Source organism: Elephantulus edwardii, unplaced genomic scaffold, assembly GCF_000299155.1.
Source record: "Elephantulus edwardii isolate Elephantulus edwardi_28Jun2011 unplaced genomic scaffold, EleEdw1.0 scaffold00151, whole genome shotgun sequence".
NCBI lineage: Eukaryota > Metazoa > Chordata > Mammalia > Macroscelidea > Macroscelididae > Elephantulus > Elephantulus edwardii.
This window is the reverse complement of record NW_006399901.1, coordinates 3,459,540-3,486,875: the sequence shown is the minus strand read 5'-3', so window position 1 is coordinate 3,486,875 and position 27,336 is coordinate 3,459,540. Positions and strand designations below refer to the sequence as shown.

Here is a 27,336-nt window from a genome sequence, read left to right as displayed (position 1 = left end):
ATCTCTGTAGATGTTCATTGAAATGAAAAATAAACAACCTAAATTAAAAAAAAAAAAAAGCTGCAGTGCCATCTCAAAGGCATGTGGTTCAAATCCACCATCTGATCTGTGGGGAAAGGTGGCAAGTCTCCTCTTGTGTGATTAAATTGCTTCTGAAAACTCACTCTAGAGTAAGCTATGGGTTAGTTTCAACTCAATGTTATACAACAACAACAATTATTTAAAAAAAAACAAAAAACACCTCTCTCCTAGTCTCATAAATTAATAAAGGCCATTTAACCTAAAAGTGTAGACAAGACATAATCTGAGATGAAAAGTATTGGAATATATGGAAAACTCACTACACTCTGCTTTAATTTTTTTAACCAGTTTGGAGATGGATAGAAGACTATGTCATCTTAGCCCAACACTGAGGAAATAATTCAGCCTGAAGCGTCTAAAGGTGAGGTGGGAACCCTGTAAACATCAAAGTCCCTCTCCATGCTCCTCTTTAGAAGGCAGGAGGCATCTGAATTGACTGGTCAGATCGGCAGCGAGTGACATTATTGGACTTGTTCTCTCTACCTCTGCATCATCTCCCTGAGGGCCCCTGGGTTGTGTGGTACAAATGGTCAACATGCCTAGCTCCTAATAGAAAGTTGGCTTTTCAAATCCACCTGCCTCAGAAGAGAGGTCTAAGAATAACTAACAATAATAACAATAGTTTGTATCCTAATCGATGTAACTCAGAGCATTAGGTAGAAATCTCAACTAAAATCACCAACTAGATGCTTTGATTTAGAATTAGATTGTCTGGCCCGAGAAGTATTTATGAGAATGCTATTATTGTTAGTTATTCTCAAGTTAATACTGACTCATGGACTGTGTTAAAAGTATGAAATCAAATATAGTTCTACAGTTTAAGATGGAATAGTATTAAGAACTTAGCACATTTTTTTATTATACTATTTTATTTACAAAATTCAAATATTGTTTTCCAAAACACATTCTTCCAATTTCCCTCATCTTTCAACCCATCAAATTGCACAACTCCACGATAAATTTCCCCTCCCCCTGCACATCCTCATCCCTCTGCTTCCACCCTCCCCCTACCCGCCTTAGATCCTTATACTTCTTCTACTTTTGATTTTTGTGTTTCAATAATCCCATTGAATAATACAATAATTCCATTGTTCAGGTATTCTTACTTTGGTTTTTTATTAAATAAAACATTTTCATTATAAAAAAAGAAGAGAGGTATGATGGTCTACTTCAGAACAATTGTTATTAGGTGTCATTGAGTCAACTACGACTCGTGGTGACATTTTGAACAACAGTTATCATTGTTATGTGCCATCAAGTCACCTGTGACTCACAATAGCCCTAAACCCTGCTTTATCCGGTACCAATCTCATTGTCTTTGACATACCTACTCTCATTGCTCTAGTCACTGAATCAATGCATCTCATCGAGGATCTTCCTCTCTTGTACTGTCCCTCCGTCCTCCCAAGCATGATGTCCCTCTCCAAGGACTGATCCTGCCTTGCAATATGTCCAAAGTGTGTCAGATAAAGCATCAAAATCCTTGCCTCCAAGGAAGAGATTGGCTTCACCCTCTCCAGGACAAACTTGTTTGTTCTCCTAGCAGTCCATAGTATATTCAATACTCTTCTCCAGCACCACAGCTCAAAGGCATCAATTCTCCTTCTATCACCCCTAGTTATTGTCCAGCTTTCTGATGCACAGCAAGTAATTGCAAAGACTATGGCTTGTATCAGGCGCACCCTAGTCTCTATACATCGTTGCTCTTCAGTACTTAGGAGAGGTCTCTGACAGCAGGCTTTCCCCAGTGCAATTGAACAACAGATTAGCCATTGAAAACCCAGTGTAGTCCATGTTCTACTGTGCATGGACTCTAAGGTAAATGCTTGTTTGGGCTTTTGCTTGCTTACTTTTTCTAACTCCACCTCCTCAACCTGCTCCAGCCTCACTTACCAAAACCAGTCAGGATAATAGACCCCACCAACATAATTGCCGTCTGCAAGGTGTCAGTGTAAATCACAGCTGCCAGGCCCCCTAAGGAGAAGAGAAGACAATGAAGTCATCTGCCCCAGCATTGAAGGTAACCCATCTTCCTGCTTCCTCTCCCCATCCTCGGGACTTCTACCTCCACATACCTTCTGAGCACACTCCCGTAGCCACCCTCAGGCATCCCTCCTTGACTAAGTTACAGGGCTTTGTCATTCAATGTCACTTTTCACCAATAATGTTGGGAGGTCTTGGGAAAAGGAGACTGGATCTCTCAATTTGATGGAGAAGAGCCTAGGTGACCCATTTGTTCATTTAATTTTTTTAATTATGGTAAATATATACAACAATGTTGTTGTTGTTGTTGTTGTTGTTATGTGCCGTCGAGTCGCCTGCGACTCATAGCGACCAAAGCATTTGTAATTTCAACCATGTTATATGTAAAACTCACTGACATTAATTATACTTCCCAAACTGAAGTCATCATCACCACCACCACCCTTTTCTAAATGTCTCATGCCTTTAATAGAAATTCAAAGTTTGCTAAACACTAGCTCCCCATTTCTCTTTCCATTCCACCTCTAGAGACCACTGGTAATCTTTGGTCTCTATGCATTGTCCTGTTTTAGGTATATGAGTAAGACAATAAAGTCTTTCTTTCACTTGGCATTATGTTTTCAAAGATGATTCATGTCACAGATGTATCAAAACGTCATTTCTCTCTGTGGGTGAATGCTATTTCCTCGTATATTTAAACCACATTTCTTCTTCTCCTCATCTATTGATAGACACTTGGGTTTTTGCCATCTTTTGGCTATTGTGAATAATGCTTCCCCAAACAGCAGTATACAAGTATCTGTCTGTGTCTCTGCTTTCAAGTCTGTGGAAGTTCATACCTAGGAATCATGTAGTATGTTGTCATTGTTGTTGTTATGTGCCATCAAATTGGAACTGACTCATCGCTGACCCTCCAGTGGGTTTTTGAAGGTTATAAATTACATGGGAGGAGATTGTCCATTTTTATCCCTTGGAGCAGCTGGTGGGCTCAAACCACCTGCCTTTGGGTTGGCAGCATAACTTCTTTCCCATTAGGCCACAAGAGTTTTCTTTGTACAGAATATATCTAGGTGTATATCTAGTCATATAGTGTATACATAAATGGATACCTAAGAGTTATATTGATGGATCATATCACAGTTCTAGGAGAAATGATGGTGCAATTGGTTAAATGTAGGGCTGTGAGACAAAAGATTAGTGGGTCAAATCCAGCAGCTGCTTCAGCCCCAGGAACTCTGTGAGCCAGTTCTACTCTGTCCAATATGGTCAAGGTGAATTAGAATCAACAGCGGTGAGGGAGTCTCTTTGGTTATAGTAGCTCTAGAAGACTCTGAGTGGCACAAATTGTTAAGAACTTGACTATTAACCAAAAGATTAGCTGTTTGAATCCACCCAGAGACTCCTCAGCAGACAGGTGTGGTGATCTGCTTCTGAAGGGTCGTAGCCAACACTACTGAGCAGATGTACTCTACAGACATCAGGGTCATCAAGGGGCAGAATCAGCTCAATGACAACTAACAACAACATAGTAGTGTTGTTCAGCTGTTTGAATGAGGTGACTCTTAAAACAAGAGATGGCTTAAAGGAGGTAGGTGTTGTTCCATGGTGAGAAGAATTTTTCTACAAATAAGGGCAAGGAAGAGTTGATTGGTATCTTTCAAAGGGCTACTTCAGGTCATCTAAGAACTTCTGTCAATGAGAAGAGGAACACAGAAATGGGGCTCTAGCTGAATAGCAAGGTCCATGGCTGACCACGCTCCCTAACAGGGTAGAAGAAAGTAGCACTCTTACAAAGATGTCCCAGATGAACTGTTGTTATTGTTTCTGCTTACTTATTTTGTCACTTCCTTTGGTCACCTTTTGAGTCTTCTTCTAAAATCTCTTTCTGCATATAATTTTCTCCTCTCCTCCTTCCCCACAGTAGCTCCTATTATTCCCTGTCCTGTCTTAACCCCACAGCCTTTGTCTGCTTTCCAAGGGGTCTATCGTTCAAGGTAAACTCATTGCCATTGAGTCAGTTCTGACTCAAAGCAATCCTATTAGACAGCTGCCCTGTAGGGTTTCCAAAGATGTGTGTCTTTATAGAAACAGACTATCACATCTTTCTCCCATGGGGCAGCTCAGTAACTGCCAACCTTTCAGTTAACAGATGAAAGCTTGATTACTGCACCACTGGGGGGTCTAAAGTGATTATCATATGATCTCATCTGAAATATCAACTCTTATCATCCCACCTCCACTTCCTCCCTGTGACCATCCTCCTGCAGTTAAGTTGACCTGCTTTCTCACCCTACTATGTGCCTCATTCCATACTCATTCTACCCCCCGCCCCTTTCCTCCATTTATGCTATTCCTTGAATCCGGCACTTCTTGACATGCCCTCCCCTACCTGATGTAAGAAACCTGAATGAATGACATGGAAGTTTTCTGGCACCATTCATACAATTTGTGGGGTCTGTGAGTTGGGGTCAAGTGTTGCAGACTGAGGGTCCCAAAGAATAGAATAATTTTATAATAAAGAGACAACCAACCAGGAATGAGATAGAGCAGAGAGCGTAAAACAGGGGGTCAGCAGTTCTTGACTGAAGACCTCGAGCCATGCTTCTCTGAGTATTTATATAGAATCACAAGGAAGTACAAAACAAAGGATAATGGTGAAATCTTTTACAGATAAGGCCAAGTTCCTCTTTATGTTAATCTCAAGAGGGAGGGATTCATTTGATAAAACCTAAAAACAATGTTGACTCCTAAGGAATGCCCCAGTGTCACAAGTTGACCTCCTAAGAAATGCCCCAGTGTCACAAGGTGACCTTCAGCTTGTATTAAGCCCCCCTCATTTCCCGATACAACATTTGGTCTACTATTATTAAATTTGATATTCGGCTTCCCTCAGTCAAGCAAATATTTCACTCTCAAATGTCTCTTGGCTGTATATCTCTCCTCCTTGAGGAAAATTCATGTCATCTTCATTCTTTTATCTTATACAATTTCCAAGCCTGAGCTGGACCCACATAGCAGGATCCATTAAATTGAACTTACCTGTGATAGTATAAATAGCAGTGATCAGCAATAAGAGAAAGATAGCCAGGTATAGATCCAAGCCCAAAGCCATATTGATGAATATGGCACCAGAGAATATGTCTGCCTAGAAAGGAAAAGAGAGTCTGAGTTAGGAAGGGGAGATGCCAGCTGCCTAAGGTTTATGTCCAGTGTCTGAGCTACAAGCCCAGGAAGGCAGCTGCGGAAGGTCTAGGAGAAATCTCATGACTTGGTGGGTGGGTGCATCCATGCCTACAATTTTCAGGGGCTCGTGATTGACCAACCCTCTTTCTCTTTGGTTGAAATAACACCATTGGAGTTTCTAATTCCACAATTAGAGGGTTGGCAAAAGGGAAGAAGACCCTCAATGAGATGGATTGACACAATGATTACCATCATAGGCTTGGTAATGGTGGAGATTGTGAAAGTGATGTAGGACATGGCAAAATTTCAATCTGTGGTTCATATGGTCACTGAGTCTTAGTCAACTCCATGGCACCCAACAACAACATATTTATCCCACAGGATGACCTTTCCTAATGATTTGATATCATGTTTGCTAAAGCTGTGTGTCAACCATGGATTGATACAATGGCTGCAATACTGGACTTTCTATCAATGGTCACAAAGATGGTGCCAGGTCAGGCAATAGTTCATCCTGTTATACATAAGGTTGCCGCAAGTCAGAGGTGATTCAACTTATCTAAAAACAATATATTCTTCCACAGCTATAGACATGGATATGTGAAGGGGAGAGTAATATGCTATTCCTGAATTTCTTGAGGGGTCAAGAAAGGATTCATGGTCAATAAAGTCTGTGGAATGCTGGTTTAAACTGAATTATAGCAATTGCAGTACAACATAACTTCTCTGTCTTTAGTACATGTCATGGACGGTGAATCCTAGGAGGGGAATGTGGTATGCGATGTTTCAAAAACACATTTAACCTTAGCACTTTTTTTTAACCAATGAACTGTAATACCTAAAGTTCCTCAAAAACCCACCCTGTGAACTGTTGCCCTAAGTTGCTAGCCATCATTTACACCTCATTGATCACTGGTTTATCAGACCTATTTTCTAAAGCAAATTGGGAGTGTACAATTGAACCCCTAGCATCCCTGAGTGGACAGAAACTTCACCAATATTATAGTTTGATCTTCAAGGCCCAAATGGAATCCAGTTTGAGTGTGGGGAGAGGAAGAAGGAATCAGTAGAATGACAGAGTTTGGTGGCAGAGGGAGGGAGTGAAGGAATTAGGAAGAATCCAATGGGGACCTAAAAAGATGGGGTAAAAATAGGCGCCGATCAATGGTGATTCATTTTATAAAACAATGTCTATGAAGAGTTGTATAAAGCACAATGTGAATGAAGGAATGCGTGAAATACAATGTACATGAATGACAAACAATGCGTACTAATTCTGTATGTAAAACAACATAAAATAAAATCATTGTTGTTGTTGTTGTTATGTGTCATGGAGTCTCTTGCAACTCATAGCGACCCTATGTACAACAGCCCTAAACTCTGCTCTGTCCTGTGCCAATCGAACTGTCTCTGACACACCCATCCCGATTACCCCAGTCACTGAATCAATCCACCTCATAGAGGGTCTTCCCCTCTTGCGCCATCCCTCCACCCTCCCACGCATGATGTCCCTCTCCAAGGACCGGTCCCCACTTACAACATGTCCGAAGTATGTTAGACAGAGCCTCAGAATCCTTGCCTCCAAGGAGCTGCCCAAATTAAACTTCTCCAGGATGAATCTGTTTGTTTTCCTAGCAGTCCATGGTACCCTCAATACTCTTCTCCAGCGCCACAGCTCAAAGGCATTAATTCTCCTTCTATCCTCCCTAGTCATTGTCCAACTCTCTGATGCATAACAAGTGATTGCAAAGAACATAGCCTGTATCAGATGCACCTTAGTCTCCAGGGAGACACCATTGCTCTTTAGTACTTTGGAGAGGTCCCTAACAGCAGAGTTTCCCATCGCAATACGTCTTTTAATCTCCTGGCTGCTGGTGCCAAGAGTGTTGACCGTGGAGCCAAGCAAACTAAAGCTGTGAACATCTCAATCTCTTCACCATCCATCCTGATGCTGCCAATTGGTCCAGTGGTAAGAATCTTTGTCTTCTTGACATTGAGCCTCAATCCATATTTCTGCGACTCATAGCCACCCAAGCACAACAGTCTTAAAGCCTTCTCCATCTTGTGCCAAACTCACTGTCTCCGACACACCTACCCCTATTACTCCATCACTAAATCAATCCTTCTCATTGAGGGTCTTCCTTTCCTGTGCTGTCTTTCCACCCTCCCAAGCATGACATCCCTCTCCAAGGACTGGTCTTTCCTTGCAATGTGCCCTCCCACGTAATTAACTGCCTCTGAAAATCCTCTGGAGGTTCGTTCAGCTGTGGGTTGGCTCTGACTCAACAGTACAAAACAAAAACAACAACTACGGTGTGTAGCAACAATAAAACAGTGTGTGTGTGTGTGTGTGTGTGTGTGTGTGTGTGTGTGTTTCTGTATCAAAAAGTATGGCAAGCATCATTCTAGGTGGCTTTATCTAGAGTATCTCGTACATCTTTGGGGAGAATTTTATCTTGTCACCCTTGAATTCACCAGTTAAACTCTTAATGTAATTGTACCACCACTGCCCTTCTACTCTTCCTCCTGCTCCCCTTTGTCTCATTTATTAAAAGAAAGAATTCGTTCCCACTGAGTGGAACCAGCTCAGAGCTGACCCTCCACTGAGTAGCCAAAGCTGTACGTTGTCTAAGAAGAGATTATCCAGCTTTCTCCCAAGTAGCCGCTGATGGGTTAAAATCACCAGAGAGGCTCAGTCTTTGGGTTGGGAGCACACGGTTCACCACAGATTAGGCCACAGTGTGCCCTTGCCTCTTTAACTGCTCCTCAGAGCTGCTAAGAAACTTCTCCCAGCCTGGACAGTGTAGTAGATAATTTAGGCCAGCAGAGAGTGCTAGGGTCACTCAACAGGAACCTTTATGTCCTCCCTCAAACACTACCAGGAAGGGTCTATTAGGAGATGATGGCAAGTCATCTTGAGTTTTCCAATCTCTAGGTGGTGACTAAACCAGATTACCCTTAGGTGGGATGCATGAAGTGTTTATTGTGTAAAACTCAAGACCTTACTGACCTCTTAGAATAATCAACCATCTAAGGATGAAAGAGCCGCTTTTGCCCAAGGATGAAGAACCAAAGGCAGGAAGAGGTGGGATAGAAGGATTCATGGCAATCGCAAAATTACAGGGAGGAAGTGATTACATCATGAATACTGTACTTAATATTAAAAAACCAAATGTGTATGAATGACTGAATGAAGGACCAACATGCTTTGTTAACTTTCAATCAAATCACAATAAAGATAAATAAATTCTTAAAGTGGAGATGGGGGGGAAGAACCAACAGCCCAGTGCCTTTTGGGTCACGTGGAGAGAGGAAAAGGCCTAGGAAAAGGCCAGTAGCACTGGTTTAAACACCATTGATGAAGGAATGGGTTTGTCCCCAGTCCCACCACTACAGGACTTGTGTGGCCTTGGGCAAAATAGTTTCTCTCTCCACTTCTCAGCTGTCTCATCTCTAAAGTTTTTGCTGTGCACCATCAACTTGAAACCAACCCACAACTGACCCTCCAGCAGGTTTTCAAAGGCATTAAGTTACACAGAAGGAGACTACTTGTCTCTGTCACACAGAGCAGTGGGTGGATTCGAACTGTGTGTCTTTGAACTGATAATGTAATTCTTTACCACTAAGCCATCACCTCAGGGAATGGAATCTCTCTCTTGGTGGCTGTAAGTAGGAATGTCTTGCAAGCTGTGTCTGAACCATCCTGCCCTCTGCAGTAGCCAAAGAGGAGGAAAGCACCCCCTGATGGCGCGTTACATCTATCTACAGATGAACCTAACTACTCCTGGGCTCTTCACATTTTAAACTCTGGTATTTGGAACAGTCTGCCCACACACTTCTGTATTGCCACCATAGAACAAAAAACCCCAAACCCACTGTCATGGAGTCAATTCAACTAATGGTGACCTTCCATGGTGCCAAGGCTATAAATCTTTATGTAAGAAGACTGACCATCTTTCTCTTGTGGAACATGTGATGGTTTTGAACCATCTAACTTACATTTCCACGTTCCTCTACCTTTCAGTTTTCAAAGGCCTGTAATTTAAGAAGTGGATGGTCAATTCTGCTTTCTAGTCTGTCTTAATCAGAGAGCTCTACTAAAACCTGCCCACCATGAGTGAACATTTGTGGCATTTGACATTGTGGCTTGGGTAAAACCAGTGGCATAGCTTTCAGTATCACAGCAACCCACAAGTTACTCAGTACAGCAAAGCGACAGACAAGTACTGCAATAGCCCCTTATGTCTCAGGAAGTATGAGAATGGCAAAGGACAGGACGGGGATTTCAGATATGTTGTTGATAGGGTTGCTATGGGTCATACTTACCTCAAAGGCACGTAACAACAAAACAACTTAACATTTAACACACGATACCCCTAGGGCTCTTTATATAGACACCATTGTTGTTGTTTTTGTTGTTGCTGTTATGTGCCATCAAGTCACCTGTGACCCTATGTACAACAGCCCTAAACCCTCCTCTATCCTGTTTCAATCTTATTGTCTCTGACACACCTATCCCCATGACCCCAGTCACTGAATCAATCCATCTCATCCAAGGTCTTCCTCTCTTGCACTACAGCTCAAAGGCATAAATTCTCCTTCTGTCATCCCTAGTCATTGCTCAGCTTTCTGATGCATAGCAAGTAATTGCAAAGACCATGGCCTCTATCAGGCGCATTTTAGTCTCCAGACTGACATCGTTGCTCTTTAGTACTTTGAAGAGGTCTCTGACAGCAGACTTTCCCAATGCAAGTCGTCTTTTAATTTCTTGGCTTCTGATACCAAGAATGTTGATTGTAGAGCCAAGCAAACTGAAGCTGTTAACAGTCTCAGTCTCTTCACCATCTATCACGAAGCAGCAAATCGGTTCAGTGGTGAGAATCTTTGTTTTCTTGATGTTGAGTTTCAGTTCATATTGAAGGCTGCAGTCCTTGACCTTCTTCAGCAAGCACTTCAGGTCCTCCTCAGTCTCAGCAAGCAGGGTTGTGTCATCTGCGTAATGCAGGTTGTTGATGAGTCTACCTCCAATCCTGTGCCACATTTCTTCTCATACAGCCTAGCCTCCCAGATAATCTGTTCCACATATAGATTGAAAAGGTATGGTGATAGGATACATTCTTGATGCACACCCTTCCCAGTTTTGAACCATGCTGTGTTTCCTTGCTCTTTTCTGACAACTTCCTCCTGCTCCAAGTGTAGATTTCGCATAAGCACAATCAAGTGTTTTGAGATTCTTATTCTTCTCAGAGTCAGCCACAGTGTGTTGTGATCTATACAGTCAAATGCCTTTGCATAGTAAATGAAACACAGACATTCCTCTGGTACTCTATGCTTTCAGCTAACTATAATCTTATCTAAATTAAAGAACTGCATTTGTTGATTGCAGTAGAATGTTACGTGTACACACTTTTGATTGTGGGCATTAGCTCACAAGTATAAATGTGCTATAAAAAAAGATTTCAGGGCTGCAACCTACCTTCATTAGTTTATTTTCCAGAGTAGTTAATTCATGATATCTTCATTAATATTTGCCCTACTGCCATAAATCACAAACACATAACACACAACTCCACAGTCATGTGTCTACAAAGACTTGTAGGACTAGCAGAAATCTCGTTTCTATGACGCTTCAACCAAGAGAGCAGATAAAGGATTCTAAGAAAACAGTCTTTGTGAGTTTGAAAGCCTGTAACAAAGTCTCCCTCCCGTGACTCAGTCCCAACTTCAGGAATCAATTCTGCCTTTGAAATGATGAGAGTCAGCTGGAAACACTACAGTAGCGTTTTCCCTGCCAGCGACTCTAGCCGAGGGTTAGAAAGATAAGCGCATATTGTTAGAAATAGAAAATGGAGCCCTCATTCTGGTGGTGGAGTCTGGAGACAACGTGCATACCTAAGGGAAGGAAAATAAGGAAGATCAGCAGGTCATCAGCCTTGGACCTCAGGTGGCTGAAGGAGAGACAGTCTTTGGTGTCTGTCATGGTTTTGCATCCTTTAATGACACTTTCGTTCACATCACTGATCTCTCCGGCAAGGAAACCATCTGCCTTGTGACTGCTGGTATGCAGAGTGAAGGCTGACCCAGATGAATCCTCACCACATGCTGCCGCATTGGCTGTCCAGGATGTGGCACAGAGGTGCGAGGAGCTGGGCATCACTGTTTACACACGAAGCTCTATGCTACAGGAGGAAATCGAACTACGACCCCTGGACCAGAGGCCAAATCTGCCCTCAGAGCCCTTGTCCATTCAGGAATGCGATTGGATGGATTGAGAATGTCACCCCTATTCCTTCTGACAGCACCACAGAAGGGCGGTTGCTATAGTCACCATCTGTGAACAGGACTCATCAAATTATTGTTTTCTGTTAATAAATTGCCTCATGTGCATTGGGGGGTGGGGAGGAGGAGAAATATAAAATATTAAATTAAATTAAAGCAAAAAGCATATATTATTCTGCTGGGTGTTAACAGAGTTATTATATTCGCTGTTCTGGATTTGGTGGTCGCAGCACAGCACAGACGAGACTCATGCTTCTCTCACGCCTCTCCTCGCTTCAATCCGCAACCAAGTGGGACAAACAATTCGGTAAGTCGAAACTGAAAGACAGAGAAGCAAGAGAAAAACCCACTGCCTTCAAAAGAAATGATCGAACAGCAGAAGCAAGCGGGTGAATCGTAATGAGGCTGCACCTCCAATCTGCACGACACATTCCACAAGCATTGCCTTCTTACTTTCCTTCTTTTCGCTGTTTAACTTTGTAAGATGTAAAGAGTTTAAATGACTGTGCTGCCCCCTTTCACATCCAAGAATCTAGAACTTCTGACAACTGAAGGTGGTCGCTACCTCTCCCATCAGCCTGCATGGCTGGCAGGGAAGGAAAAAGCCTTGCATGTCTGTGGGACAACAGTGAATAAAATATAGGATGAAAAGCAAAGGTTGGCCAAGGTGTATTGCAGAGTAAAATGCAGTTTAATCAGAATGCCATTTTTTTCAAATAATTTTAATTAGTAGAATGCACAGTTTTTAATATGCAAATAAAGTTTTAAAACCTGGAGAAAAAAAATTGCTGTTATGTTTGGCGAGAAAAGGTCATGTCTGCTCTGTTAAGTATGGTTAGCAGGATAGCTGTGTGAAAAACAAACTATTCGAAATTTGTAAATAAACCAGCATTAAATAAAATAGAGTTGTGTTGTTAGTCCAAAGGCACATGGTTCCAATTCACCAAGTAGTCTGCTGGAGATAGATGGGCAATCTCCTCTCATGAGATTTACAGCCTCTGAAAACCCACTGGAGGGTCAGCTAGGACTCAGCTGTGACTCATGACAACGCATGACTACACAGCTGCCCAGATGTTTTCCTACTTCACAAACCCTTTGTCTTCCTTTGTAGAGGATGTTACCTGCCTTTTATAAAGGCCTTTCCATTTGCTTAAAACAAAGAACGTGAGATGGAAAAAATTGTGCTCTATTTAAAAGACAAAGTCAGTGACTGACTGGTCTTTTGTTTCTAAATCCAATGGCCTTCCCACAATATTGAATGATAAAGGTTCTCCCTCCAGGGTTATTTCTTCAGTTGTTGTTGTTGTTGTTATGTGCCATTGAGTCGCCTGCGACTCACAGCAACCCTATGTACAACGGCCCCTAAACTCCGCTCTGTCCTGTGCCAATCGCACTGTCTCTGACACTCCCATCCCAATTATCCCAGTCACTAAATCAATCCACCTCAGAGGGCCTTCCTCTCCTGCGCCGTCCCTCCACCCTCCCAAGCATGATGTCCCTCTCCAAGGACCGGTCTCTCCTCACTACATGTCCGAAGTATGTTAGATGGAGCCTCAGAATCCTTGCCTCCAAGGAGCCACCCGGTTTAACCCTCTCCAGGACAAATCTATTTGTTTTCCTAGCAGTCCATGGTATTCTCAGTACTCTTCTCCAGCACCACAGCTCAAAGGCATCAGTTCTCCTTCTGTCCTCCTTGGTCATTGTCTAACTCTCTGATGCATAACAGGTGATTGCGAAGACCATGACCTGTATCAGACGCACCTTAGTCTCCAGAGAGACACCACTGCTCTTCAGCACTTTGGAGAGGTCCCCAACAGCAGACTTTCCCATGGCAATGCGCCTTTTAATTTCCTGGCTGCTGGTGCCAAGACTGTTGACTATGGAGCCAAGCAAACTAACGCTGTGTACAATCTCAATCTCTTCACCATCCATCCTGATGCTGCCGATTGGTCCAGTGGTGAGAATCTTTGTCTTCTTGAAATTGAGCCTCAATCCATATTGCAGGCTGCAGTCCTTGACACTCTGCAGCAGGCGCTTCAGGTCCTCCTCAGTTTCGGCAAGCAGGGTTGTGTCATCCGCATAACGCAGATTGTTGATAAATCGTCCACCAATCCTGACCCCACATTTCTCCTCATAGAGCCCAGCCTCCCAGATAATCTGTTCTGCATATAGGTTGAAGAGGTATGGAGATAGGATTTCTTCAGTTAGCAAAGTCTTATTTGAAGAAAAAAAAAATGTTTTCTTTCTTTTTTAAAGAAAAGAATTTATGTGCTGGGTTTAACCAATTAAACCACACAGAGATCATACATTGAAAAGTAAGAGTGACCCACTTGTCTGCTCTGTTGGGCATCATTTTGGCTGAGCAATGTCTACGGGACTTGGTAGGAACCTGGTTGGAAAGGGTCTCGGGGTCACTGAGTTTCTGATGGCATCGTCTCAGTCCAATACCTCGAGATCCTGAAAGGTCATTTGCACTGTGTTTGCTGCCTCTTCTGCTCCTAACCAAAATGCACCAAGTCCTTCCTGACACTGAGGTCTGAGATGAAGAGACTCCGCTCCTCAGATATATCTTCCCATTTGTGAACGTGGCAGAAACCCAAGTCTAAGTAAAACTCTTGGTTTCCCTAAAGATCCAAATGGATGTGGAGTTGCTGGAAAACTTATCACAGGGATGTGATAAGATGCCTAGGAAATACAAACAGGGATCCCCCTCCCAGACATCATGTATAATTCATCAAACTGGAGACTTTATTATCTCCAGTGACTATGTACCTTTGAATAAGATATCTGAGGCCAGGGAACTTTCTAGAACAGAATGCTTCTCAGAACTTGATAAGGCTGGGGTTGAGGTAGGGTAAAATTCCATTTATGAGAATCAATCTAGTGTATGTGTCAGAGCCCAAAATGATGTCACAGCAGAATGGTAGCCATTGCCAAAGTCCAAGTTTTACCCGAAATGACTTTATTCTTTCTCTCCCTCTCGCCTTCAGGTGTACATTTATGAATCCTCTCCACCTCAAAAGTACAGGAATATCTAAGATATGGTAGGGATTTTATGTTCTGTGGGCATCACTTAAAGGAGATACAACTGAGCAGGCTCCATTAGCCATATTAGTTTCAATACCACCTGTGAGAGCTCAATATGTTAAAACTAATACTTTCCTATTTGGAATATATCAAATATATTCCAATATAGGTTACATCTCAACATCAAGAAAACAAAAATAAAAAAAAAAGAAAAGAAAACAAAAATCCAAGTGGTGAAGAAAATGGGTATGAAAAACAATGTCTTTGAACTTTGTAAATAAACCGGTATAAAATTTTAAAAAATAAAAAATTAGTACATAAAAAAAAAATCCTCATCAATGGCCCCAAAGTCAGCATCATAATAGATGGAGAAGAGATTAATGTTGTCGGCAGTTTCATTGTACTCTTGGCTCTACAGTCAACGCCATGGTAACAGCAGTCAAGAAATCAAAAGACATGTTGTATTAAGGAAATGTACTGTCAAAGACTTTTCCAAAGTGCTAAAGTGCAAGGATGTCCGTTTAAAGACTAAGGTGTGCCTGATCCAACCCATGGCATTCTCGATTGCTTCCAGTGCATCTGAAAATTGGACAATGAATAAAGAAGACCAAAGAAGAATTGGTGTCTTAAAGTTGTAGTGTTGGTGAAGAGAATTCAATACACCTTGGATTGCCAAAAGAAAGACATTTGTCTTGAAGGAAATGCAACCAGAGTTGCCAGGATGGTGAAACCTTATCTTGCTTACTTTCGGTATGTTCTTTGGAGGAACGAGGCTTTAAGAGAGACCTCATGCTGGAAAAGATGGTCGGGGAGAACCCTCAACCAGATAAACTGACCCAGTCAGTGACAGGCACAATGGGTTTGACTATGACGGAGATCATGAGGATTACACAGGATAGGGCAAGGTTCAGATCTATTGTTCATAGGGTGGCTAAGAGCCATGGTCAACCTGATGACATTTAACAACAACGACAACAAGTAGAGGTCAACATAGATTAGTGATCATGCCCTGCTGAGTGAAGAAGGAGAAGAAACTGGGGAAATTAGAATTTTCATCAGTGAAAGCAAAGAAGGTGCAACTGTCATTACTATGCTGTGCCACAATGTGTTAAGTGAAAGATTCAAGAGCTTGACATATTTTTTTAACTGATCTTATGACCATACCATGATCTTTGCAATTACTTGCTATACATCAGAGAGCTGGACAATGACTAGGGATGATAGAAGAATTATATATCATGGACTTCTTAGAGAACAAACAGGCTCGTCCTGGAGAGGGTGAAACCAGACTACTCCTTGGAGGCAAGGATTCTGAGGCTTTGTCTGACATAGTTTGGGCAAGTTGCAAGGAGAGACCAGTCCTTAGAGAGGGACGTGATGCTTGGGAGGGTGGAGGGACAGAGCAAGAGAGGAAGACCCTGGAGGAGCTGGATTGACTCACTGACTGGGGAAATGAGGGTAGGTGTGTCAGAGACAATAAGATTGGCACAGGATAGAGCAGGTTTCAGGGTAATTGTAAATAGAGTCCCTGTGAGTCGCAAGCAACTCGATGGTACATAACATCAACTTGAGAAAATTATCTCAAAGATAGTGTCAAATGTTTGAACAGGAGCCCAATCCAGAGCTTCTGCACAAATAGGTGTCTCTGTGCCCAGTCTCTTCTGACACACCCTCGTCACCCCTCATCTGGACATTATCCTCTCAAGGCTCCTCCTGAATTCTTCCTCACTTATTGCAAACTATCTGTGTCTCCCCTCGCATGCACATCATAATGGATTAATCCCTGTTTGTGTGCAGGACCAACATCTTTCTATCTAAGCCTGTTGGCAGTTTGTTGCTTTGACCCCTGTGCCCATCGTATGTGAGCCCTTGACGGTCAAGTTGATGCTGACTCATACCCACTCCAGGCATGCCAGAGTAAAGCTGTGTTCAGCAGCACTTTCAATGGCTGATTAAAAACAAACAAAACCAAACAATAAAAATTATTGTGATTTGAGGAGAGGTTTACAAAGTGTATTAGATTTCTTTCTTGGGTATTTTCCCCAGTCTGTCATTCATACACATTCTGTTCCACCACATCAATTACAAAGCACAATGTCTGATCATCCATTCATTTCATTTGATCCTTCTCTTCAACTGTACCAATAAGGATTCATTGTCTACCAGTTCATTTTCTACTCCCCTTATCATCCCCTGGTAACCATGCTCAATTGACTCTATTTGTAAACCTTCCTCCAGTTTTTAATAACAATGGTTTTTTACAATATTAGTCCTCTAGTGGTTGAATTCTTTCATTCCGTACAGTGTTCTCTAGACTCATCCATGTTGTGTAGTGTTAAAATGGGTCACCTGACCATTCTTCCGATGTACCGTTGGATGGATTCAAACCTCCAGCCTTTAAGCTAGTACCTGATGGCTTATTATATGCACTATCCAGGACTCTTTGACATAAAGTCTACATCAACATCATTCTAAACATTTCCTGTCCTGCGGTCCATGACGAGCCTAAAGCCAACCATATTTGAAAAGATACAGGCTGTCTGCCTCTACCTCTCTCTGTATGATACTCGAGCCTTCTTCTCTGCTTAGACATCACTCCTTCACACCTTCATACACCAAAGTGTAACTAATGGACTCGCCTCATGTTCCTCTCTAGTTCTACACTCATGCTTCATTTATATTATGAAGTTCATTTGCTAGCTCCCTTGTCTTTTTTCCAAGGGCTTGAATTTAACCTCCTGGAGACATCTTGTTGGGAAATATGGAAGACCCGAGAAAGAGAGGAAGACCCTCTACAAGATGAATTGATACAGGGACTGTCACAATGGACTTGAACATGGTGGAGACCACTAGGAAAGCACAAGATAAGGCAAGGTCTCAATCTGTTTTTATAGGGTCTCTCTGAGTTTTAAAGGACTCAGTGGTACTGAATAGCAATAGGACCCTTCTTAGGAGCTCCTAGATGTTATAAGGAGTCTAGTGGCTTAGTGGTAAGGAGTTGCACTGTCATGTAGTGCAACATGCAAAGACATGTAGTTCAAATCCTCCATGGGAGAAACATGAGCAATCTCCTCCCATGTGACTGACTGCCTCTGAAAACCAACTGGAGGGGTCAGCTATGGTTTGGTCCCAACTCAATGGTACACAACAACAAGATGTTATAAAATGTGAACTCACCTGGCTGCTAACTGAAAGGTTAGTGGTTTGAGTCTGCCCAGAGCCATCTCAAGAGAAAAAGGATCTGCTTCCAAAAACAATATTTGCTGAAAACCCCATGGGGTTCTAATCTAACATAAGTGGGGTGGCTATCAGCCAGTCAACTCAAAGGCAACTAGTTTATTGGTTTCATCATCCTTACACTGTATTCAAGGGCTCACCTGGGCTCTGAGCAGCAGAAAGAGTAGGTATTGAAATTGCAGAGAGGGAACAATCTCTACCATCGATGATTAAAAAGCAAAATCCAGAAAGACCTTGACTTTTCTGAAGCTTGAGCAACCAGGCAGCCCTTTAGTTTCCTGTGGGTGCCCACGTTTAAATCAGTTTAAACAGTAACCTGGAAGATAGGCAGGGATTGAGGCTGGGTGCTTGGTTCATTTACATGACTGCCCTACCCCAACTCTGAGGGCAAAGAGTGTTTGTTCCATGGCAACTGCTGTCAACAGACTTTCCCCTGCTTGAACTGTGGACTTGAAGAAGGTCCCTTCTGAGCAGAGGAAGTCAGGGTCCTCCTCCAGGTGCTCACGAAACAGGGTCGTCTCGTTCAGCAGCCCCCTGCTCCTCCACGCCTGATCTAACTGCCCTTCCTTTTTTTCTCTCCTCTTGTCTCGCTTCACTGTCCTTCTCTTGGATGCTCGATCTCTCCATCCCTCCTAAGTCTTCCTGGTCAAGGCTCGGCACACAGGTCTCTAATGAAATCAGACAGCAATGTTTTGCAAGGAAAACTTTGACCCTGAAGGAGAGGAGGAAAAAGTGAAGCAGGTGTGGTGGCTGCATTGGCGGGAAAGGGCACAAAGGTTGGGGGAAGTAGCAGTGACAGGAAGCGAGGAAGGGCCAGAGCACTATCCCTGGCTGTTAGGCCCAGCTCCAAGGAGGGTGGAATATTGTCTCATTTACATTGGGCATGTTTTCACGAGGAACAAGTTCCTGAGACATCATGCTGGGAAAGGGAGAGGGTTAGTGAAAGTGAAGACTCTCAACGAAATGGATTGACTCAATGTCTACCGTAATGGACTTGAGCATGACAAGAGGTCATAAGGATGGTGCAGGATAGGGCAAGGTTCAGATCTGTTGTTCATAGAGTCGCTATGACTCGAACTTGATTTGATGGCATCACATACCATGGACCGCCAAGGAAACAAATAGGTCTGTCTTGGAGAGGGTGAAACCAAGTTTGTTCTTGGAGGCTAGGATTTTGAAGCTCCGTCTCACATACTTTGGACATGTGGCCAGCAGGGACAGGCCCTTGGAGAAGGACATCATGCTCGGAAGGGTAGAGGGACAGCGCAGGAGAGGAAGATCCCGGACGGATGGATTGACACAGTAAACTAGGACAATGGGGGTAGGTGTGTCAGAGTCAGTGAGTCTGGATCAGGACAGGGCAGGCTTCAGGCTTCCACATAAGGTTGTTATGAGTCACAGGCAACTTGATAGCACATAACAACAATAACAAAAACAGCAAGTCTCAACTGCCAAACAAAGCCTTACTGGTCCTATTAATAAGAGAATGTTTTCATCGAGCTATGTAAAAACATATATGCATGACTACTCAATGGGATATGGTGCCCTGGTAAGAAGCTGGGCTGCAATGCCAAACCCACTCGGTTCAAATTCACCAGCTGCTCCATGGAAGAAAGATGAGAACTTTCCTCCTATGTGGTTTACTGTCTCTACAAACCCACTGGAGGGTCTGTTCTGACTCAAAGGTACAGAACAACAACATTCAATGGGATAGAATAGATTTTTCAGGGATGATCTGTAAATATTCCTAAAGAAAACTAGAACACAGAGAGGAATAGGAGGACTAAAGGAAATCAGAATTATAGGGAGGAAGTGGGAAAAGTGCCATTACATTGAGTGCATTGCAATTAACATTATTGAACAAAAGGTGATATGAAGTTAACACAAATAATTTTTTTAGAAAAAGAAGAAGAATGCTTTTCACCACAAATTGCTAGAGCAATTGAGGGTTCCTATGCAGAAGAATGAATTTAGACCCCCATCTCAAACATAGGGAGCTCTGGTAGCTTAGTGGTAAGTAATTGTGCTGCCAACTCAAAAACTTCAAATATGCTGTCAACTTCAAATCTTCTGCGGGAAACAGATGAGCAATCTCCTCCTATGCAATTTACTGCCTTTGAAAACCCCCTGCGGGTCAGCTATGAGACAGTTCCAACTCGACGGTACATAAAAATAGCGCCTCAAACATATTAAAAAGCTAACTTGAGAGCTAGAAAACTGTAAGACTAAACTATATGAGATAAAACTATAAAACTCTTAAAAGAAAACCTAAGTCTCAAGGACCTTAGATTTGGCAGTAGATGCTTAGAAGTAATATCCAATGCACCAGCATTAAAGGAAAAAGAGATTATTCGAAAAGCAATGGAAAACATTTATACATCAAAGAACACTATCAAGAATGTGCAAAAATACGAGAATAGGAGAAAATACTTGCAAGTCAACTCCCTAATAAACATTTCGTTTCCAGAGTATATACAACTTACCACTAAATCTTAAAAAAGACAAACAACTCAATCAAAATCAAATATGTACATAGGTGCAGAATGAAAGATAAGTATCATTGGGACAGGCTGAAGATTTAGACAATGTGTGTCCTTTAAAGAAAAAAACAACCAAATGTGGTAGGTATATCACATTTGGATCCTGATTTTTTTAAAGATCATTTTTATTTATTTATTCTTTGTGTGTGTGTGTACCGTCAAATTGGATCTGACTGGTACAGGAGGCGATTGTTCCTCCTTCTTCAGCAGAGCATCTGGTGGATTTGAACCACCCACCTCTGGGATTGCAGTGCAGTTTCCTTCCACTAGGCCACCAGAGCTCACCTGGATCCTGATTTTTAAAAACCCATTGCAACAAGATTTTTTTGCTTGCTTAGATAAGCAAGAAAATGTGGGTACAGATCAGGTATTACTCACAATCAAGAACTTACTATAAATTTCATTGTTTTTGTTGCTTGCCGTAGAGTCAGAACCAACTGACCCAGAGCTGACCCTCCAATGGGTTTTCAGAGGCAGTTAATCACACAGAAGAAGATTGTCCATCATTCTCCTAGGGAGCAGCTGGTGGGTTTGAACCACATACCTTCAGAATTACAGTACAGTTTCTTACCAGTCGGCCCCCAGAGCTCCCCTAGGAGTGGCAATAGCTCAATGATTATGGGTTTTTTTAAGGTTCGAGACAGATTCTGAAAATTTACAGATAAACTATATTTGGAACATGATTTAAGATATTGCAAAAGGGTGGGGGAGGATTAGATGAAGAATGGCAAAATGTTCAAAATTATCAAACCAGAGTCATAAATATTAGATCTACAAGCACTTTTGGTGCTATTCCCCTTCAGCTTATGTTTGAGATATTTTTTCACCATTGAAAAAATTGCAAATGCTATTTAACACTGGTGTTATCTCAACTTTAAATGAGCAGGGAGAGAAAAGGCTTCATATCCCACCCTTCTAACCACCTACCCCCTGCCAGCTAGGGTAGAAGGCTTCGTTCAGATCAACCCAATTCAGGTGTCAGTCAGGGCAGCTCTTAGCAAGATGCCGAGACTGGTCCCATCTCAACTAAAAGCATCTTCAAAGGCACTTAGCAACAGCAGCAAATAGCAAACTGTTGGCTGGAGAGGACAAGAAAAGGCAGGAATGCTGGCCGTAGTCAACGACACGACCCTTCAGAGAGAGCAGTGAGGCATTATAATTACTATATCTCTCTCTGTGACCTCACTTCACTCTCTAATCTACCACAATCCAGAGAGCTTGTCAGCCAGGAGCATTGGGTATCCTCAATGCACAATGTTCATCATCCTCATCATATATTTGTTGTTATAAATTGTCGTCGAGTCGAGCATGACTCATAGCAACCCTATGAACAAAAGACCTGAAGCCTTTCTATAACTATCATTGTTTCTCAAAGTTCATAGAATTTTCAGAGGCATGTTGTTTAGGGACTTGATGCCACTCCTGCTTAGATAGATAGAGATGATAGAGATCAAGATAGCGACAGAGATAGATGATACAGATTAGATGATAGATAGATATAGATAGATAGATAGATAGATAGATAGATGATAGATAATAGATGATAGATATATAATAGATGATAGATAGATAGATAGATAGATAGATAGATAGATAGATAGATAGATAGACAGATAAAATATCTGTTGTCCATCGCACATTATATTCTCACATTTTATATCTTCAGAATAAATTCACTCAACATTCACCATCACAAGTATGTGAGCAACAAGGAATCCCTGTTTCCATCCTAGCCATGAGCAGCGCTAAGACCATATGCCCCGGTCATCTGCTGATGAGCAGTGTGGTGGACCAACAGCTAAGAGTTCCTCCGCAGCCTATGCTTCTCCAATAGTTTCCCCAGGTCATTTTCATACCAAGGTCCTACTTTCTTTCTTGAACTCCTTATTAATCACATTTTCTTTTCTCTCCTTTCCTTTTTCACCTTTGCTTTACCTTTATCAAAAGGACAATCACCTTGGAGACAGAAAAACAGAAACAAAATCTACTAGCAAAAGTGAACTAACTCAGTCCCCTAAGGAAAATGCTGTATAAAACCATTATTGTAGAACGGGTATGAGGATCCAAGGGGAATAGGGTGAAGCAGAAAGGCGGGGTGGGGGAGGGTGTTTAATCATGGGGTCACACAATTTGATGGGTGGGGGGATAAATGCAATGGGAAATATCTGGTGTGAAAAACAATGTACACAGACTTCGTAAATAAACCAGTATAAAATAAACTTTTTACAAAAATATCTACTAGCGAAACATTTTACTTCAATTGTCTTTTGGGCTATTAGAGAAATGTCTCATAATTTCAGTGGTTTGCAGGAATTTTTGGGGCTGTTTTGGATTGATTTGGTTTTGTCTGCCAAGGGGAATGGATCTTGTATATTTTCAAGAAAAGAACAGTGAAGTTAAAGAGACTTGTTTCAGTAGGTTATCCAAGAGCTCTGTCCATCTCTAAAATGCATCCTAATAACCAGCCAACCCCTGAGAGAGCCAGCTCTGCAAACTGGAGTCTTTAGCTGCAGGCTGGTAGAAAGGGCAGGTTAAATGGTCAAGGCAGCAGTAAAGGTTAGTTTATCAAACTGTGGTGGCTTGTACATTGCTGTGCCCCTGGGAGCTATGCTACCAGTATTTCTAACACCAGCAGGGGTGGGTGCCCACAAGACACAGGTTTTGGTGGCACTTCCAGACTGAGAACAAATGGTTCCTTTCAAATGTATGAGACACTAGGATGAAGGGCCTCATGATCTCCCAAAAGTCAGCCAGTGATCACAACAGAACACTGTCCCCTAGATTGAATGGAATATATGCAAAATATACAGCAGCCACAGTGGTAGATTAGAACAAAGCAGTGATCATGAAGATAGTGTGGTACTGGGCAATGTTTTGCCTTTTTGTACATCAGGTTAGTTAAAGCCAACTCAATGGTGTCTAACAACAGTGAATGAGTTCAAAGCTAAGAAAAGTCTCTAAGAGAGCTCAGGACTAAAGATCCAGGGAGCTGATTGCTAGTGAACCCAAGGTGCTCTGTGCCATGAAAAAGACAGTGAGCCAGGACCAGGTCTAAGTAGCACCTCTAAGTTGGGATTCTGAGCGAGTGCCATCTGTTCGCAGGAATTCTGTTTCCCATTCCCAAAACAAGAGAGTGGGGCTCCACCAGACAATCTCTGAAGGTGGGCCCTTCAACAGTTGGCACGGAGTTCTCATGCTTAAGCACAACAGACATGACAAATGCCATCAGATCCAACGCTGAGGGGCACAAGGTCCATGACTACCTCTGATGCTGGAGTCAGCCCTTTGGCACCGCTAAGCGCTTTTTAATCTTCTACTGAGGACAGCTCTCACTGTGCCTTATGAATCCATCCATGTTGTCAGCTGCACCTTGTGGAAGAGGAGTGCTGTGTGTTGGCTCCTTGATGTGCGGAATCACCTTTGCCCTAGGAGCAGAAGGCCTAAGGCATTGGGCTATGGACACCAAAAGGGCTGTGTCTCAGTGGGCTGTGCTGGTGGGCTGTGCTGGGAATTGAGACCCCACAGATTCTGAGGCAGCCAGGGCTGGGCCAACTCACCGAGATCTTGGTGAAGATGTAGAGGAGCAAGGACAGGATGGAGAGGTAGATCTGGATCCGCTTGCCTCCAAACCGCTTCCGTAGGTACTCGGGCATTGTCACCACCTGCACGGGATGCAAGAATTGTCACTGCCAGAGGGGCCCACAGCAAGCAGGGCCATAGCATCCACTCAGTGCCATAGCCACACAACCTAGTGTGGCCGACACTCATAGCCCTCATTGACCAGGAAGCCACTGACGTTGCCCGATGGCTCCAGTCCTCCAGCCTTTGGCTTATCTCAGTCCCACACGCCCTGCATGGCCAATAAGCTGTATCATCTCAGCCCGTAGAGGTGCCCAATAACCACATGAATGCATGGGCAGCAATAAAAAGACGGTGTATCCTCATCCTGAATGAGGAGAAAATGGCAAATCCACATTCCAAAATACACATGGCAAATACACCAGCTGCAAACAAGACCACATCAGCCAAGAGAGGTGGCATCTTTCCAGGGCACTGTATATGCTACCAGGCTGGATGTACATGCCCTACTCACTATAGGAAGATGGAATCAAAGTTTAGGGCACAAACCTGCTCAACTGTCCTCTCTCTTCCTGTCTGCAAATCTCACCCACACTCTCTATCTTGCTCCATCAACCCCATGCCCACTGCTTCCCAGATCAGACAGCTGTCACCAGTAGTCTGGGAGTGTCTTGAAGATGCAGGGCCAGCCCTGTGCTTCTTGTTTATCGTTTTTCTTATCTAGCACATAGGCTTGCACCTAGCAGGTGCTTTCTTCATCTCATGGAACGCCCAAGACAGAAGCTGTCCTATGTCAAAAGGGAGCGTTGACCAGGAGACCAAGCAGGCACACAGTTGTTGGGCACCAGGGGAGGAATTAGCAAAACAGGATGGCTTGTGTGTATCAACAGAGGGGCAAATCAATCAGACAGCAGTACATCAAAGATAAGTGCATGTTAGAGTAGTGAGAGAAGATCTTCACCCTGAAACCCACAGCGTCCCTTTTCAGCAGGAAGTAGCTAAGAGAATACGCCGTCCCCTTTTCCTTATGACTCAGGGTGAAGTCTCTCTCAGGGAGGAGTGATAGGGAATGGCAAAGGACACACTGACAAAGAAGATTAATCAGAACTGGCTTTGACAAGCACTGTGGCATTTGGACAAGAACACCCTGGGAGGAGGGTAGAGAGAATAGTGCAACAATGAATGAGTGGAAGCCCAAAATCTCTGTAAATGTTTATGAAAATTAATAAAATATAATTATAGAAAAAAAAAAGATAAGTGCATGGCAGACACACCACGAGTGAGGGGACGCGATGGTTCAGAGTATACTCTGGAGAGAGAGAGAGTGATTACTCAGGGGTTTCCTAGAAGGACGAGCCATGAGCCTCAACTGAAAGATCAGTCACTAACAGGCCGAGTGGACCTGTCTAATGTACTCATGGAGAGGTAGGAACTTCACATCTTATGAGCCAAAAGTCCAGGCATGAGCTTTCTGCCAATTATCCTTCCAGCAAGACCAAACCCACATAGTGTATTGGCCAGCAGGAAAAGGACTAACAGAGCAACTACTTACCCCAGCCTTGATGTATATGGGCACAAACACCCAGCCCAGCACCACCACCAAAATCAGTGCCTGTAACCAAAAGACAGGTGGAGTCACACCAGGAAGACCCTTCGCCTCCACCCTTCCTTGCTACCATGAGTCACCCGTTACCTATCCCCACCCCTAAAACCACTCCCTAAGCTGCTCAGAACATTTTTGTTATCCGTCTTTCCAAATCTAAGGACAACTCCCTATATGTCATCAGAGACTAGAGAAGGGCTCAGCTATTTGGCCCACGAGACCAAGACCCTCAACAGAGAAGTGCCCAGAAGTCTGACCATTGCCAGTCAGGACACAAGACCTTACAGACAGCATGGAGTTCTCTGCCTCCTCCTTGTAAAAGCCCATTGAATGAAAATAACAGAGTGTTTTTATTCTATTGTGTGCCATCAAGTTGATTCCAAGTCACCCTTGCATGACAGTGTAGAACTGTCCCATAAGATTTCCAGAGGACTTGTTAGAGGTACAGATGGTGATGCTTTGTCTCACACACTTCAGGCGTAAGCTTAGGAGAGGATGTCCCTTGGAAAGAGAAGTCAGGGAGGGTCAGTCAAAGTGGAAGATGCTGAGCCAGACGGATTGACATCACGACTGCAGCAATGGGCTCAAGTGTGTCAGATATGATGAGGATGGCACAGGATAGGACAGCAGTCAGATCTGTTGTTCAGAGGGTCGCTGTAAGTTGTACTTAACACATGATAATAACAACAATCTTTATATGAGCAGATCAGTAAGTGTTTTTTCTCCCAAAGAGCTGCTGGTGGGTTCAAACAATTGATTTTTCTGGCTATCAGCTGAGAGTCTAACTATTTGCGTTACTAGAGTCCCTTATAAATGAAGGGAAATATTTTCAAACCTCTAATGTGGCTGGATGAGCAGTGAGACACTTGGCTTTTTAACGCCAGTAGGAAAGAGAACAATCTGGGTTTTTAATCTGGGTTTGCTGTGATGCTGAACCTCCTGCCATTGTCAAATGCCATAACGGTTACCCCTGGTGGACAATGTTTGCCAGTTCAAGACAGGTTTGGAAGTGGGAGTGGCATCCACTTCCTAAACAACATGCCACTGGAAACTCTATGAACTTTGAGAAACAATGATAGTTATAGAAAGACTTCAAGTCTTTTGTTCATAGGGTTGCTATGAGTTGTGCTTGACTTGATAGCAGTCAACAACAACAAGGAAAGAGAACAAAGAAATTGTTATCATCAACTCACTCCCAATACCATTTTTCTCTAATGTTCACCTAGATCAGATATTTTCTCATTTTAGCCCAACAGGAAGCCAGGGTTCCTGAAATTGTGCACATCTTCCGTCTGTACCCTCGAGTGGTCCCAAAGGGTCTCACAATCTGGGTGGCAGTTCTTCCGTCTCCAGAGCGCAGTGGCTCTGGTGTTACTCACGTTCCATTCAAAGCCTCCCATAGCGATGCCTGAAGCTGCTCCCGTCCCCGCCAGTCCCACAAAGTGGCCACTGCCGATGTTGCTAGCGAAGAGAGAGGCCCCAATCTAGAAACACAAAGAGAGAATGACGTTAGAGCTCTGGGCTTGAGGAGGACACACAAGGTGGGCTGGAGAGGAGAAGCGATGTGGCAGCTGAGAGAAGGTCAAGGAAAAGGAAAAAGAGTTGGAAACTTGACCTTGCTGGAGTTTGTCAGGTTCACTGATTCAGAAAGCAAAGATGGGGAGTGTAAAGGGGTCATGAGTTATTTCTCTGAATCAGACCATCTAGGAGCTCTTTGTAAACCTGCTATGTGTCCAGTCCAATGTGAAGACGTGATGGAGGACGTTGGAAGCCTCCTCTGGAAGTCATGGTTGACTCAGGGACAGAGTCGTACCATCTACCTTC

At 43.1% G+C, this 27,336-nt stretch overlaps 1 protein-coding gene across 4 annotated transcripts in view; it reads right to left on the bottom strand.

Annotated features, from left to right (window-relative positions):
• SLC5A1 (solute carrier family 5 (sodium/glucose cotransporter), member 1) overlaps positions 1–27,336 on the bottom strand; it is a 102,066-nt gene that overhangs the window by 26,993 nt on the left and 47,737 nt on the right. For all 4 annotated transcript variants that reach the window (XM_006894816.1, XM_006894819.1, XM_006894817.1 and 1 more), the window contains exons 3-7: positions 26,892–26,996; positions 25,462–25,521; positions 23,888–23,992; positions 5,104–5,209; positions 1,975–2,055 (exon numbers count right to left, since the gene is read on the bottom strand). In XM_006894816.1, the coding sequence (XP_006894878.1) occupies positions 1,975–2,055; positions 5,104–5,209; positions 23,888–23,992; positions 25,462–25,521; positions 26,892–26,996 (457 nt within the window). The remainder of the gene's footprint in view (positions 1–1,974; positions 2,056–5,103; positions 5,210–23,887; positions 23,993–25,461; positions 25,522–26,891; positions 26,997–27,336) is intronic.